Below are 16,636 nucleotides of genomic sequence, written 5' to 3' on the forward strand. Positions count from 1 at the left end.
TTTACATCAGAATTGGGAATCTGCAAATTTTTTTAAAGGGCTTTGTGTATCACTTGGACACGACTGAGCAACTGAGCACTCACACACAACTTGGAAAAACTCTGGGATAGTACAAAGAGCACCGGCCCCGGGTTATCTAAGTTCTAGTCCTAATTTTGACATTAATCATCCATAGGATGATTATCTGGTCATCTTCTGTCTACCTCAGTTTGCTCATCTGTGGAAGTGAAAGAGTTTGACTTTAGGCTCTTTAGGTTTTCTTCCAGCTCTTAATTCCATTCTTACAAGGTCAAGAGCCCTTATTTGGGAACACAGCCAGGTGCTAGCGTGTGCTATTTGTTCTCTGAGAATAAAGCCTGAAGTCACTGTGCCTTTAAGCTAGAGACTGTCAAGATGACCACGAAGCTGCTTCTAGCTGCTCTGACCCTCATGGAGGAGCAGGATGGGGCCTCATTCACTGTCGTGGGCTCAGACACAAGGCACATGCTTTGGACGTCCCTGGTGTATGATGTCGCTGGCGTTAAGACTGATTCCTTATGGGGCTGGGGAACGTGGACTGTCATGAGAATCAGGGCTTCTCAATCCAGTGAACGTGCTTCCGGAGCCCCATCCCACTTGAGAACTAGGTGGAAATAGACGCTGATAACTGCTGGTAGTGGCTCCGGTCCTCGGGGCGTGGCACAGAAGAAAGGTTGGAAAGCAGTTGGGGAAGTTGTCAAGTCCTAGAGGCTTTGGAAGGTCAGCCTGGAAAATTCCAGAGGTTAAAATAAAATCTAAACCACCTGAAAGTTAAAGTTCCTCCTCCTTCCTCTGCCTCTCCTCTCCCTTCCTCTGCCTTATTGAGCAGCCACCCTGTGTGATTCTAAAGCTTCCACATTAAAGCATCTCATTTCATCTAAGGGCATGTGCTTGTATTATTTCACTCAGTACACCTTTCCACGTCAGGACGCTGAAGCACGGCGGCTACAGTCCCCACATTCACTCGGGGAAGGTGACCAGGGTCTACCCCTGGTGGTTGGCCTCTGGGAGCCGGCTCTTAAGCACTGTTCCGCATTGTCAGCACAAACGCAAGGACAGGCAGAGGATGGTGAGCGCCCTGGACCATCGACCCTGGGGCCGGCCTCGGGAATGGGAGTGAACCGGCCTACCCACCCATCACTTGTGGAACGAAGCCTCCAAAGAGGCCCCAGCCCGGGATGCCGATGCTCTCCGGCGGGGAGCTGGGTCGTGGCCGCCTGGGATCCAGCTTCTGTGGGAAGGACGGGAGTGTCCCCAGGCAGCCTGGTACAGATACGCGGGGTCCTAGTCGCTATTCCAGCCCAGAAAGGAGCGGCCCCTGCGTGGCTGTCGCGGTGTTAGGGCGAGCCCGCCACTGGCGCGCGAGCCCCCGGCGCCCGTCCACCGGGAGGCTCACTGCAGACTTGGAGGAGGGGACGGAGGGGAAGCCAGACCACGGAAACCGCGGGCTGGCCCTGAGGCTCACCCACAGTTGTTCTTTAGCAAGCTCACAACCCAGTAAGGAAGTGAGGGGACCCGAGGGGAAAAGTGAAAGTGGCAAAAATTTTTTTCTCCTCCTTCCCCTGTTTCAAGTTTACAGTTTGAGTCAACAAAATGCCAGTCACATTGGATAAAAATCTGCAGATGAAAATCTAAACATTCAGGCTCTAGGTTATTTCGGGTGAATATCTGCCTGTTATGCCATGACATAATCATGAAGGTTATTTAATTTGAAAAAGAAGATGCGTTTTTGCTTTTTGGTTGTTTTGTTTTTAATCATCAAAAATAAACAAAACATCCCTCACTTACCAACCAGGCTGTTCATTTTAAAAGAGAAGGCTGGAGAGCATATTTCCACCCAGGGGGATCCTCCAAAGGTGACCAGTACCTCCCCTCCCCACGTCCCAGCCGAGAGGAGAAGGAGGGGACCTACTTTGGGAGGTGGGGACAACCACTTTAGACCTTGTGTCAGGGTTCGGTTATTTTAGATTTACTGCTAGTCCATATTTACCCGTTTTACACCATAACCTACTGGTCCCTGGCAGGGAGTCACAAGCTGAATGAGCACCACGTGGGCAATTAATACCAGCAGAGGCCAGTGGAGGTGGCTTCTAATTCTAGGTCAGTCCCCTGAGGTCCGAGTGCGTCTAGCTTTCCTTTCCTCTACAGTTGGCCCAGCTGCTGCCCAGTTTCCAGGCTGCTGTGGTGTTTATGCTCACGTTCTTAATTTCAGAAAACAGTCACAAATCCCTTTCAGGAAACTTCTTTTCCTCTACCCTTTTCTGAAAGACTCCTCAAACCATTGCCATATATATTTTGGCCTCGCTGTGCCATGTAGGAACCCCAAGGACTGAACTTGTGACCCCTGCAGTGGAAGCATGGAGTCTTAACCAGTGAACCATCAGGGAATTCCCTGCAATATATATATCCCACAACCTAACTCGTCTCTGCTTCTTTCTGGCAGGTCCCCAAATAGTTGCACGTATGTGTAGAACTTTACGGATTCTCAATGGAACACTAACTAGGGACTTCTCTGGTGGTCCCGTGATTAGGACTCCATGCTTTCACTGCCAAGAGTGTGGGTTCAATCCCTGGTCAGGGAACTAAGATCCTGCAGCACAACCAAAGCAAAAAACAAATGCTGCCCATTCTCAACTACTCCCATTAAGGAGGGAGTCAGTCCCTCCCCTTGAATCTGGCCTGACTAAAGTGATTTGCTTGGCAGACTGTGGGAGAAATGACCTTCTGTGACTTCTGATGCAAGGTTGGAAGAAGCTGGAACAATCTCTTCAAGCCTTGCTGCTGCTGCTGCTGCTGCTAAGTCGCTTCAGTTGTGTCCGACTCTGTGCGACCCCATAGACAGCAGCCCACCAGGCTCCGCCATCCCTGGGATTCTCCAGGCAAGAACACTGGAGTGGGTTGCCATTGCCTTCTCCGTTCAAGCCTTGAGTCACATCCAAATACTCTGAGGTCTTCACACATGAGCGGCCTCGTGAAGAGACACTGTGGCTCCAGACATGGTGAACAGAGAGGAGTTTTTTCTGATATGCCCTGTAGAAATTCCTGACCTGCAAGATTACGAAAGATAATGAAGCGATGGTTCATGTAGGGCATGATTTTGGGGTTAGTTTGTTAGGTAGCAATAGATAATAGGAACTAACCGTTCCCTCTAGACTTCCCTGGTGGCTCAGACAGTAAAGCATCTGCCTACAATGCGGTAGACCCGGGTTTGATCCCTGGGTGGGGAAGATCCTCTGGAGAAGGAAATGGCAACCCATTCCAGTACTCTTGCCTGGAAAATCCCATGGGAGGAGCCTAGTAGGCTACAGTCCATGGGGTCGCAAAGAGTCAGACATGACTGAGCGACTTCACTTCACTATTGAAAAATATTTAAGCTGTGTCCATTTTTTTCCCCCACCAAACTATCCTATATATGTACTTTTTTGTGTTTAATATGTAAACATTTCTCAGGATAGATTCTCTCATATAAAATTGCTGGATCAAAGGGCTGTCTTCTCTTTCCATTTCTCTGGCCTGTGCTTTGATAGGTGTTGGCAGGTTTCCCTCTAGAAAAGAGTGTATAAAAGTGGCCTTTTCCTTCAACTTCGCAAATATCTTTGAGGTCTCACTTCATCATCCTGTGTTTCATTTATTTACATCTGAATGGGAGAAAACCCTGCCTTACTTACAGGGTTTCGATCAAGAGGTCAAAAAGTAAATTTGAATAACCTTACAAACGAAAATGTTATCTATGATGGTATGGGACCTTGGTCACTTGGGGATGAGACTCCAGTGACCTCATCTTTGTCCTTTTCCCAAGATCAGTTCAGTTCAGTCACTCAGTCATGTCTAACTCTTTGCGACCCCATGGACTGCAGCATGCCAGGCTTCCCTCTCCATCACCAACTCCTGGAGCTTGCTCAAACTCATGTCCATTGAGTCAGTGATGCCATCCAACCATCTCATCCTCTGTTGTCCCCTTCTCCTCCTGCCTTCAATCTTTCCCAGCATCAGGATCTTTTCTGGTGAGTCAGTTTTTCGCATCAGGTGGCCAAAGCATTGGCGCTTCAGCTTCAGCATCAGTCCTTCCAATATATTCAGGACTGATTTCCTTTAGAATTGACTGGTTTGATCTCCTTGCAGTCCAAGGGACTCTCAAAAGTCTTCTCCAACACCAAGATAGCCTATGCAGTCCTGTCTTCTCATTTCTCTCTTTCATGCACACACATTGTATGAATACATAGTGTGTGCATGTGTGTGTGCTCAGTCGCGTTTGGCTGTTCACAACCCCGTGGACTGCAGCCCACCAGGGTCCTCTGTCAATGAGATTTCCCAGGCAAGAATACTAGAGGCTGCCATTTCCTTCTCCATATGAATACATATGTGTGCCTTATACATACATGCATGTATACGTATATATGTGATATGCTGCTGCTGCTGCTAAGTCACTTCAGTTGTGTCCAACTCTGTGTGACCCCATAGACGGCAGTCCACCAGGCTCCCCCGTCCCTGGGATTCTCCAGGCAAGAACACTGGAGTGGGTTGCCATTTCCTTCTCCAATGCAGGAAAGAGAAAAGTGAAAGGGAAGTCGCTCAGTTGTGTCCGACTCCTAGAGACCCCGTGGACTGCAGCCTACCAGGCTCCTCCATCCATGGGATTCTCCAGGCAAGAGTACTGGAGTGGGCTGCCATGAGTGTTTATCAATTTGAATGATTTTATGGGAATACTTATCAATATTTGAATCAAATAAATATATTGTTAAAAATTACAGTAGAGAGAGTTTCCTGGTGGTCTAGTGGCTAGGATTTGATTCTTTCACCATTGTGACTTGGGTTCAGTCCCTGGTTGGGCAACTGAGATCCTGCAAGCTGTGAGGTGAGGCCCCCTCCCCCCAACAAATTACATTAGCAAAGCTGCAGTTGTATTTGTCATGGCATCTAGTGCATTTGGGAATAAACTAATCATCAGTTGGAAATAGGAAGAAATTTGACCTGTGATATAGAATATAAAAGTGGATCCATTATAGGAAATTTGTACTTCTTCTGGAAGTGCGGTGCCACTAGATAGTGTTTGCTCATACAGAAAAGAGCACTAGAGTCTGAAGCAGAATTCAGCATATTATATTCCACTCTCCACTGAATTCTGAGCAACCAGTGCCTTGTTCAAATGTATATACTTCCGTGCCAGTGTTCTGCATTGAAAATACCCCAGGAACAATGCAGTTACTGTTCCATTGCCCTTGTCTCTCCCCCACCCTGCAGGGCCAGCTGGTGACTGCTGGATCTCTGCTGTCTTCTCTTAGCTCCAGTTCTTCAATTCAAGAATAGTCCAGTCATTATTGTGTTGGATATCTACCCTTCTCTCCCCTCATTTGCCTCATTTGCCCTCACAGCAGCTGACTAAAGATTCAGCCCTTGTCTAAATCATTTCTGTGAGTACCACTACCTGCACTGCATCCCTGTAGCACTGTGAATCACCAGTTGGTAAATTATATTTTAAGAAATTCAGCATAATATTTAAAAGAAAGTAGGATGATTATGGGGCTTCCCTGGTGGCTCAGCAGTAAAGAATCCACCTGCAGGAGCCTCGGGTTTGATCCCTGGGTCGGGAAGATCCCTTGGAGAGGGAGATTGCAACCCACTCCAGTATTCTTGCCTGGAGAATCCCATGGACAGAGGAGCCTGGTGGGCTACAGTCCACCGGGTCGCAAAGAGTCGGTCACAACTTAGTGACTTAACAACAACAACAGTAACAAAGCATGATTATGGGTTTAGGAAAATCTGCAATATAAGCACATTTGTGAGAGAAGATGCTTATATTTGGCCTCTGAAGGATAATATTTGGTGAAGAATTATCAGCGCAAAACTCAACAGGATAAACTTCATTTCTGATATTTTTGTAATCAGCCTGGCCTGAAAAGGAGAAAGTGTGTTTTAGGTATACTAATTAAACAAACAAAAATCCCCTTAACTTAGATGCAAAACTCACTGAAAAATAAAAAGAAGGTAATTATTAATAATTCTAACCATCTGTGAATATTTTGGGAGTGTTTCTTTTGGTCAACAGTATGATACACTGTTTCATTTTCAGTTTTATCATTTCTCTAAAGAGATAAACATTTGCTACAACACAAGAATTTTAACTCTTTAAAATATTTTATTTGTTTGGTTGCAGTGGGTGTTAGCTATGGCATGTAGGATATGGTAAGTGTGGAAATCTTAACTGCTAGACCACCAGGAAAGTTTTAACTCTTGACTTTGATATAATTTTAGACTTTAGAAAACTGAAAAAGTACTACAGAGTTCAGATGTGCCCTTCATCCAGCTTCACCTTGTGTTACCATCTTACATAACCACATCATGTACAACAATCAAAGCTGGGAAATTACTTTGGTACACTACTGTTATCTAAACCATAGGGATTATTTTTTTCTATAGTTTTCCCTCCTTTGCTCCAAGATCCAATCCAGGCTCCCACATTGCATTTACTTGTCAAGTCTCTCTCATCCCCTAAATGTAACAATTCCTCAGTCTTCCTTCTCACTTATGACTTTGACTTTTTTTGTTTTTTGACTTTGACACTTTCAAATACTACTTATGAGCTGTTTTGTAGGATGTCTGCCACTTTGAGTTTGATGTTTTCTCATGATGAGAATGTGGTTTTGCATTTCTGGCAAGAATATCACAAAAGTGATACTGTGTCCTTCTTGACCTATCATATTAGGAGTTTCATGATGATGATATTGACCTTGATCACTTGGTTAAGGGGATGTCTTCCAGGTTTCTCCACTGTAATGTTTACAGCCACCCTCACCTCCCCCCATTAATAAGTATCTTTGAGAGATCCTTTGATACTGTGCAAATTTCTGTATCTCCTCAAACTTTGACCCACTAATTTTAGCATCCTTATACTTTTCCCTGCTTTTTAATTATTGCTGTGATATCCTTAATAATTTTTCCCCTCGGTCTTTCTACGTTTATTGGTTGAAATTCCTTAGTAAAGTGGAGTCTTTTCTCCCCTACTTATTTATTCATCAGTGTGAACTCATAGGTATTGATTTTATTCTATAGGTTATGGTCAAATACTATCATTATTTATTTTGTTTCTGAAATCTACATGATATAAATGGCAGAACAGCTTTCCAGTTACACATCTGTGTCGTGAATTATTGATCCAGTTCTTCAGTGCTGGACGTTTGAGTGGTTATTTGATACTATTTATGATGTCTGATATTGGAGGAGGACCCAGCAACCCACTCCAGTATTCTTGCCTGAGGAATCCCTATGGACAGAGGAGCCTGGCAGGCTACAGTCCATGGGGTTGCAAAGAGTCGGACACGACTGAAGCGACTTAGCATGCATAATGTCTGATATACCTAAGCCTTTGAGTTTTTATGTTTTCATAAATTAAGTTTCTAACAGCGGAATTTTGAATGTTGGAAAAGTTGTGGTAACTCAACACGTCAACACGGAAATCACAATCCACAGACCGAACCGAAATTACGGTGCTGTGAGCTGAAAGGCAGCAGATTCTTGAGCTCAATAAGGCCCCTGCCGGCAGGGTCACGTTACACAGTTGTCAATAACGACACGTAACAATAAAGTTATTGATGTTGAGGCAGGGACTTCCGGTAGGGGCAAGTCTATTTCCGTTAGGGCCTAGAGCCTTCGTCCTCTCGGTCTACATCCCAACCGGAAATACTTGTACCCCGTCGAAAGCCACGTCGGTCCTGGTCTCAGTCCCGCCCACGCAGGGGAAGGAATCGCTTCCGGAGTCAGGGTGGTCTGGCTCGCCCCGCCCCGCCGCCGGTGCCGCGCTGGAAGCCTCAGCGCTCCCGGAAGTGGCCCGGGCCTCTCTGTGTCTCTCTCGGGGTCCCCACCTCCCCGCTGCTGCTGCGGGCCGCGGGGGAGGCGGCGATGGCGGAGGCGGCTCTGCTGCTGCCGCTGCCAGAGGCGGCGGCGGAGCGCGACGCTCGGGAGAAGCTGGCTCTGTGGGATGGGAGAGCGGACACGACGGCGCCGCTGACCGACCGGCAGACGGACTCGGTGCTGGCGCTGAAGGCGGCTGCCGAGGCCCTGCCCGTGCCGGCCGAGGTGAGGCGACGGCGGGAGCCGGGTTGGGTCAGCTCCGTGGGCGCGTCCGCCGACGCCCGCCCTGCAGACCCCCGCCCGGGGTCTCTGCCCTCCTTCCCCGGCGCGGGGACGGCTCCGGTGGGCGAGGCCGCCCCCCTTCCAGGGCTGTCAGGCCTCTCGCTGCCCGGGACGGCCGGCGCTCCCCCTGCGGCGCGGGCCGTTTGTCCGGGAGCTTTGCCCCGGGAGTCTCGCCCTGGGTGTCCCTGGGTCATCGAGGCCGAGTCCTGCCGCCCACCCTCTCCCGGAAGGAGAGCGCGGCAAACCCGAAGTGCTTCGCTTTCAGGACAGCCTCCTGTTGGTGTTCGTTTGCCACCTTAATGAATAACCTGGCTTCCTTTTTCCCTAGGGGCGCCTGGGGAAGACCAGAGTAGGTCCCGGGTGACAGTTTTCATTCATCGCACGTTGATGTGTTGAGCTCTCGAATCAAGTGCAGGCTGTGTTTATATTTAACTTACGGCAGAGCAATAAAAATGTTTTTCTTTGGAAGCTAGCTCAGTACATTATTAGATAATGCTGGTTTTCGGTTTTAGTGTCAACGTTTCTAACTACCATTTTGGGATGCTATGCATTTTACTGCCTGTGTGATTCAGTTCAATTAATTATAATAGCAAGAAGTACGTTTCATGAGTTGTCCGACGTTTGACAAACTTTTTCTGGTTTTGGGGGCCAGGTTTAGAAGGTCATTTTATTTGCACGCATAGTTACTTTTGATGTTGGAAGCCTTGTTTTCACACGTTGGTGTCCAAAGGCAGGTGGAGTTTAGCGATATAAACTGTTAGAGGGTAAGAACCTTGGTTTGAAAGTTGTCACTTAAACTGCCTCATGCTTTGCAGTAAAATACAGGTGTTCTTTCTTGGGTTTCTCTGTCCACCTGTATAAGTCTGTGCTGAAAGTGGGTTTGAAATAAATGAAGAAGCAGGTAGAAATTTGCTTTGGCGTTGCCATCAAAGCCTTTTATGCTCGGGGAATAGAAGTTGTTTGCTCTGTAAATATTTCAGTCTGTTTATAATTGGATCTGACCTGTTACCAAAGCAGTATGCTTGGAAATCACAGTACCTTTGGCAAACTGTATTCCATAAGAAAAGTGACCCAATTTGTTCCTGTTGTCTTGGGTCACAAACTATTATTCTTCCCATTCAGCATGAGGGAAAGGGGTTGGAGAGAAGTAAATGGGATCTCTTCATTTTCATCCTGTTATGTGATATTCTTGCAATATAATGCCTACTGTTAGCCACATGTAGTCATTTAACATACGTTATGTGCCTAACTGAGGGCTAGAAATTGAGGATGGAAAGATAAGAAAAACAAGATCCCTGCCTCATGGAGCTGACACAATTATGGTGATTATGAATATGTAAAAAACGAACAAAGAAGGTAAGTTCAAATGGTGGTCCAGGATATAGAGAAAATAAAACAGGATGGTATGACACCAAGGAATGAGGTATGCCCTTTCAGATAAGATGGAAGGCCTTTCTAAGAAATTAACTGAGTAGAGAACTCACGTTGGAAAACAAGAAGCCAGCGTTGTGAAGACAAGAAAAGTAATCTTCTAGCTGGAGGAAAAGGCAATGTAAAGTCCTGGGTAGGTAGAGTGTGACAGGATCAAAGGTTCAGTGAGGGTCTTCTGGTGTGTGCAGTCTTAGTGTTGGAGTCCTGTGAGAATCAGATACCAGCCTGTCATTTACCCATCCTGAAACCTGTGAGAGGGATTTCTCATTGCTCTTCTGCTTTCAACAGCCCTCTTTTCCCTTTATATGTCTGATGGGGAGACCAGTATGTGCATGTGTGTGCTCAGTCTCATCTGACTCTTTGGGACCCCATGACTGTAGCCCTCCAGGCTCCTCTGTCCATGGAATTTTCCAGGCAAGAATGCTGGAATGGGTTGCCATTTCCTCCTCCAGGGGATCTTCCTGACCCAGGGATTGAACCTGGTCTCTCCTGAGTTGGCAGGTAGCTTCTTTACCACGGAACCACCAGGGAAGACTGAAATTGAATTTTTTAACCCTGTTGTGACTCCTTTAACATTGGCAGTGAGAAGGAATGCCTCAGTTTTTATTTTGTCCAACCAGGGTAGCTGTAAAGGATTTTCTGTAGCATTTTCCAGTTTTCAGAAGATAAATTGTTTCCTGAACAGCAGGAACTGGGCAAGTTAGTTGAATAGTAAGAGACCAGCTAACTTTCAATACATATCATAAAGCTGTTAATAACTTTCTTTCTATGAAAGTGAACTAGTCTTTTCTTGGAAAGGAGTTATACCTTTTAAGTTGCTATTCTGTGGTAAGAGTATTAGGTAGACTGGTTTCTTGTAGCTAGAGCGTATTTTTTAGTCATGAGAGCCTTTTTCTTTCTGCTGAGTTTAGTCATTCTGGATAAAATGCTGAGATGATTTACCCTGAAAGTTACCTGTAATTGACTGTTAGAGCTGTTTTCCTAAAGGCTTTGTGACCTAAGATTGATACTTCTCTGAAACTGTTTTCTTCTTTATAAAATGGGGACGATATGTGCCTCTCAGGGTATGTGAGAATTAAATCACGTATGTGCATACAGCAAGCTACCTGTCAGTATTATGTATGTGCTTTTCTCCCCAAGTGATTAGTACCTTAAAAGAACAGGCTAGAATCTTAAGATCTTGAGCTGATGTAGGTGTCACTCAGACCAGAGGTAATAAAAGAAGGAGTTAGGTGCCTTGAGGAAGGTTCTGAGTCTCCATCTGTACCTCTTCAATGATTTGCTCCAAGCAGTGTTGATAATGTCAGGTTTCATTTAGGGAATAAATTCATTACATTGATTACAAAAGTGATTTTCTCCAACCCAAAACTGGGCAAGAAAAGTTTGGAGAGAAAGGCATATTTGCTTATTTTTTTCCTGGACCTGCTCAGCTGGTCAGGCAAGGCTTGATAATTTGTAATTAGTATTTAATATGTTAGTGTCCCCGTTTATACACAGTAGCTCTCCGGAACTACCAGTCAGGAACCTAGGTCTGGGCTCTTTTCTCTCTGGTGGTTGATGTCTTCTCCGTCTGGGCCCTGGGACAGTGGATGTGAACCACAGGTGTTCAGTCATCTCCTCTCCAGGAGTGAAAGGGGTCAGGACAGGAAAGTTGGTGACACCAACACACCCTTCTTGATTTCCCATTCTGTTCAGGTGCTTTGAGAAAAGACAGCTGGGCAAATGTACCTAATGAGGACATCTTTCTATAACTTCTTTTTTTAAAACATATTTGTTTGTTATTTATTTGGCTGCACCAGGTCTTAGTTGCGGCCCGTGGGATCTGGTTCCTTGACCAGGGGTTGAATCCCGGGCCCCTCCACTGGGAGTGAGGAGTCTTAGCCAAGGGACCACCAGCGAAGTCCCTCATAACCTCTTAGAAAGCAACTCAATTTGTGATTCTAAAAAATTGTTTCTTAGAAGTGGTTGCAGTGCGGCTTCTAGCTTGTTTGGTTTGAGAGAAAATGGTTTTGTATTAGAACAAGGCAACAGGACAGGAAGCCGCCTTCTGCTTCTAATATTTAAAAGTCCTTGTGGTTGGAAAGTAGTCATTTATGCATGAAATGATCAAGTAGAATTCTCTTTCATAATTCAGATTATCTCATTTACTCACAACGTCTAGGGTACAGATTATATTTGTAGTAACTGTGTAGTACCTTCTCAAGTAGACAGAGTTTTCATATGATTTTATTTTCTAAAGTATATTAGAGGATACGTTTTTGTTCAAAGTGACAGACAGGGCACATGTGTATGACACCACCCCTGGATCCTTTTGACATGACAGTAAGGAGGGTGTGGCACACCCAAAAAAGGTGGTTTCAGTAAATCTGCAATTTTGGCAAATTCATCATTTAAAAAGTGAATCTGACTTAATTATCTAACTACAAGTTTTGACAGTCTATAAAAGAAATGGTATATAGGTGACAGAATTTGAGAGTAATTATAGAAGGAAATATTAAGGGTATTAATTTCATTTTACATCAAGGGAGTCAGTAGATAGGACCTTAAATTGATGAGTTCAAACATAGTGCTGTTAATCTGTGTTTTCGAGTTATGGAATAGCCAACAAAAATACTGAAAACAGTGAACTTTTTAACTCTTCTGATGATTTGGAATAAGAAATATATTCATATGTTGTGAATAATTTTTATAAAAGAAAATTGATAGAAATTACAGATGATCTCTTTGGTTCCTTCTGCTTTTAAAAGTTATTCATTTTACCCTCAAATTCCTTAGAAATATTTCTCAAATTATAAATGTTGATATTACCTCAGAGAAGAATTGAAAGGGCAGAGAAGAGGGGAAGAGGGCAACTTGATTTTCATGTAATCATTCTAAACTGCTGGACTTATAAAATAATGCCCTTGTTATAATTTAATGACAAGAGTTGTGAATTTGAAGTAAGAAAATAAATTCCATCTTTTTTTTATACTCTGTTGAAAATGCTGCATATCAAATGGAAAAGGCAAGATGTATATATTATACTGCTATTTGGGTTTTAAAGAAAAGGTTCACTTCCTTTGTATATGCATAAATTGTCTTATAAAAGCTTCATGAGAAACTAGTTAACATTAGTAGCTCCTGGGGAGGGAACTGGGTGGCTGGGGAATGGGTCCATGGGAAGAAGATGTTTCATATCATTTTGAATTTTGTGTTTTCTTAATGTTCCTCCTCAACCCTCAGCTGTTGGTGTGCCTGGAGGTGCCCTTCTTTTTCTAGATTTTTAGCTGCTTGATGACACTGGGCTCAGCTCTCTAGTGGAATATGGTTTGTAGATTATTTGTATTTTCTTATGATAAGAGTGCAAGCCACACTCCATCCAGCCTTTTTATTTCAGCCTGGCCTCCATGTGCTTTCTTGCTTTTTGCTTTTTTCTTTTTTTTCCCAAATCTGTGCCTGATCCACACCTCCTCCCTCCCTTTACCTTCTTGTGTGTGTGTTGGTTGCTCAGTTGGTCTGACTCTTTGGGACTCCGTGGACTGTAGCCGCCAGGCTCCTCTGTCCATGGAATTCTCCAGGCAAGAATACTGGAGTGGATTAACATTTCCTTCTCCAGGGATCTTCCCGACCCAGGGATCGAACCCAGGTCTCCTGCATTGCAGGTAGATGCTTTACCAGTCTGAGCTTCTTAGATAACGTATAAACAGTGCTGAGAGAATTATGTGTTTGCATGTTGTCATGATCTGTTCATAAATAACTGATAAAGGTCATTTACAGACTATTCTGTTTCCAAGAAGCAGTTCAATTCTGATATATAAATTTACTTACTCCGTAAAGGGAACCCTCTTGCACTGTTGACAGGAATGCAAATTGCTGTAGCCACTATGGACAACAGTATGGGGGTTTCTTAAAAGACTAAAAATAGAACTACCATATGATCCAGCAATCCTACTCCTGGGTATACATCAGGAGAAAACTCTTAATTTGAAAGGCTACATGCACTCCAGTGTTCATAGCACCACTACTTATAATAGCCAAGACACAGAAGCAGCTTAAATGTCCATCAGCAGATGAGTGAACTAAGGAGATTTGGCATTTATACAATGGAATATTATGTAGCCATAAAAAAGAATGCGATAATGCCATTTGCAGCAACATGGATGAACTGAAGATTATCATACTAAGTCAGGTGAGTCAAACAAAAACAAATATGGTATGACATATGTGGCGTCTAAGAAAATGGTACAAATACTTACTTACAAAATAAACAGATTCACAGATATAGAAAACAAACTTATGGTTACTAAAGGAGAAGGAGGTAGGGGATAACGAAGGAGTTTGGGATTAACAGATATTTAGTACTATATATAAAATAGATTAACAATAAGGTTCTCTGTATAGCACAGAGAACTATATTCAGTACCTTGTAATAATAGCCTGTAGCAGGAAGGAATCTGAAAAAAAATTTGTGTTTGTATATAGCTGAACCACTTTGCTGTACATCAGAAGCTAACACAGCATTGTAAATCAACTGTACTTCAATACAAATTAATAAAATAAATTTACTTACTCTGTTTCTACTAAGAAGTAGTGGTGGTAATGGTAACAATATGATAAATAGCAGTAGCTCCCGTTTCTTGGTTCACTGTTTGGCAGGCTGGTGCTCAGTGTGTGGAGCGCCGTCTCCGGTGACCCCTCCGCTGGCAGACAGCTGCTGGTGACTGCAGTGGCTGCACAGACCCTGAGCGGGTGGACTTAGCTTCCTCTGTCCTCAGAACCTCTGGAGGCAGCGGACACTTGCTGGTCACACTTTAAACTCAAGATTCTCACTGGATTTCAGAAACTTAATTCTTACTGCCCCACAGTCCTTTTATATGCAGAGATTGTGTCACCATTCAGCACGAGTTTATATGAAGAGGTGATGCCCTTAATACATATTTACATACGTCCAAGACCCTTCTGGCTCTTGAGTCAGACTCATTTGTGGGGAGACTGAGGATCAGTCTCCTTCCTGAACTTTTTTTTTCTGTGTGCAGCTTCCCAGTGATCCAACAAGTCTGTTTTCTCACACTTGTGTTTTCTTGTTTTAGCAGTGGCCCCATACAGATAATGTAATTTCTATTTTGAATGAATGAAAAGTCCTCAGTCGTGTCTGACTCTTTGCAAGGACCGTAGGCCGCCAGGCTCCTCTATCCACGGAATTTGCCAGGCAAGAATGGTGGAATAGGTTGCCATTTCATTCTCCAGGGGATCTTCCCGACCCAGGGATTGAACTTGTGTCGCTTACTCCTGCATTAGCAGGTGGATTTTTTGACCACTGTGCCACTTGGGAAGTCCATCATTAACTTAGAAATACTTAGATATTAAGTAACTTGCCCATTGTAACACAGCTCAGAAGTGAGCAGGAGCAGGGAATTCCCTGGAGTCCAGTTATTAGGACTCCCTGCTTTCACGGCTGAGGATGTGGGTTTGATCCCTGGTGGGGGACCTAGGATCCCGAAAGCTGCATGGCTGAAAAAATAGGGAGCAGGAGCAGGGTTCAAAGCAGGCTGTACTATAAAGTGCTTTATTTACCATGGCTGAGAGGACAGCCCCACTTGAACCCAGGTACAAAATCCCCTATATTTAAAGGGTCATATTTCTAAATTAATGATGGTGCATTTTGCATCTCCCTTACTTTATTTTAGCTTTAAAAAGAAAATACTGCCTTCAGATGAAATTTCTGTACATAGAAAAATAGGAAACAATTTCCTGAAACCTTGGATTAAGGTCTTTTATTGCTAGACCTTAGATGTCATGCCCTAAGGGCTGAAAACTGGTATCGAAAAGAAACAGTTGGGGCTTTTTTACCTTCCCCAGCAATCACACTGTTTCTCCCCCCCTTTTAGATCTAAAAACAGCCTGCCTGTGTGACTCTAGGTAAATGAACACCAGGACTATCTTTAGTAATGGAGAACTGGACAGTATTCTGGGTCTGAGGGCATCAAAGTGAGGCTCTGAGGACTCTGACGGGACACTCTGAAATTCTTTCTCTTCAGTTGTAATTTCAGAATCTGTCAGCCGGAAGAAGTGGGTGAAGTATGTCAGCTGTGTAGAAACAGTGGAAGGAGGTGCAGTTGTTGGTCGTTGACTTTTGGGCACACTTGGTTTCCTGTTGGTTGGTGTTCAGTGTTCAGGGGGTCAGTCTTTTGTGCGGATCCCTGAGAGGGCCAGCTCCTTTCATTATTAGCACACAGGGTTTGCCCTTGACTGCTGCTAGTTCACCAGAGGTTCCTGCAGGAAAATGTGTGCAAATTAGTACAGATTCACCACCAGTTTTCAAAAGGCAAGTCTAAAGTTTGACTAATGGGCTGTTGGTATCCTGTTTACATTTTGAGACTAGCATTTAATATATGTGTGTGTGCTCAGTTGCTCAGTCGTGTCTGACTCTTGGCGACCCCAAGGACTGTAGCCTGCCAGGGTCCTCTGCCCATGGAATTTTCCAGGCAAGAATTCTGGAGTGGGTTGCCATTTCCTCCTGCAGAGGATCTTCCCAACCCAGAGATCAAACACACATCTTTTGTGTCTCCTGTGTTGGGAGGCAGAGTCTTTATGGCTGTGTCACCATAGAGAGAGCCTAACTATAAGTGTTAATATTATATGGCACTTACTAACCTCAGATGATGTAATAGAAAACATTTTTTTCTCTTTCAGAACAACTGAGACGGACTACCAATCTTGAGTTAAGTTCAGAGAATTTTCAATTTATTTGAATCTCTTTGTGGTTCTTTTTTTTCAAGCTCCCGATTGAAGATTTATGCAGTTTAACCTCCCAGTCACTGCCCATTGCACAGACTTCAGTAGTGCCCGAATCTACAGAAGACATTCTCTTGAAGGGATTCACGTCCTTAGAAATGGAAGAAGAAAGAATCGAAACTGCACAGCAGGTGAATGGCAGCTTTTTCTTCTAAGAATATTGTTTTAAATGTCTCAAGAGAGGGCCAATAAAAAAAGGCCCTAATTAAAACTTTTGACCTTTTAAAATTGTAGGTAAAATCTTCCTAGAATTTTTTTTTTTTTTTGTGGGAGAAGGATGTAT

General features: G+C 44.2%; 1 protein-coding gene across 5 annotated transcripts in view; it reads left to right on the forward strand.

Annotated features, from left to right (window-relative positions):
* Positions 1 to 7,808: 7,808 nt before the first annotated feature.
* COG3 (component of oligomeric golgi complex 3) overlaps positions 7,809 to 16,636 on the forward strand; it is a 59,272-nt gene continuing 50,444 nt past the window's right edge. For 3 of the 5 annotated variants that reach the window (XM_081547331.1, XM_081547332.1, XM_081547335.1), the window contains exons 1-2: positions 7,809 to 8,091; positions 16,338 to 16,484. In XM_081547331.1, the coding sequence (XP_081403457.1) occupies positions 7,915 to 8,091; positions 16,338 to 16,484 (324 nt within the window). In that variant the 5' untranslated portion in view covers positions 7,809 to 7,914. Of the gene's footprint in view, positions 8,092 to 9,264; positions 9,505 to 9,534; positions 9,713 to 13,710; positions 13,748 to 16,337; positions 16,485 to 16,636 lie in introns of those variants that run through there. The other 2 variants (XM_081547333.1, XM_081547334.1) reach the window with 2 other exon arrangements.

Source organism: Giraffa tippelskirchi, chromosome 12 (assembly GCF_054371585.1).
Source record: "Giraffa tippelskirchi isolate mGirTip1 chromosome 12, T2T-mGirTip1v1.2.pri, whole genome shotgun sequence".
Classification (NCBI taxonomy): domain Eukaryota; kingdom Metazoa; phylum Chordata; class Mammalia; order Artiodactyla; family Giraffidae; genus Giraffa; species Giraffa tippelskirchi.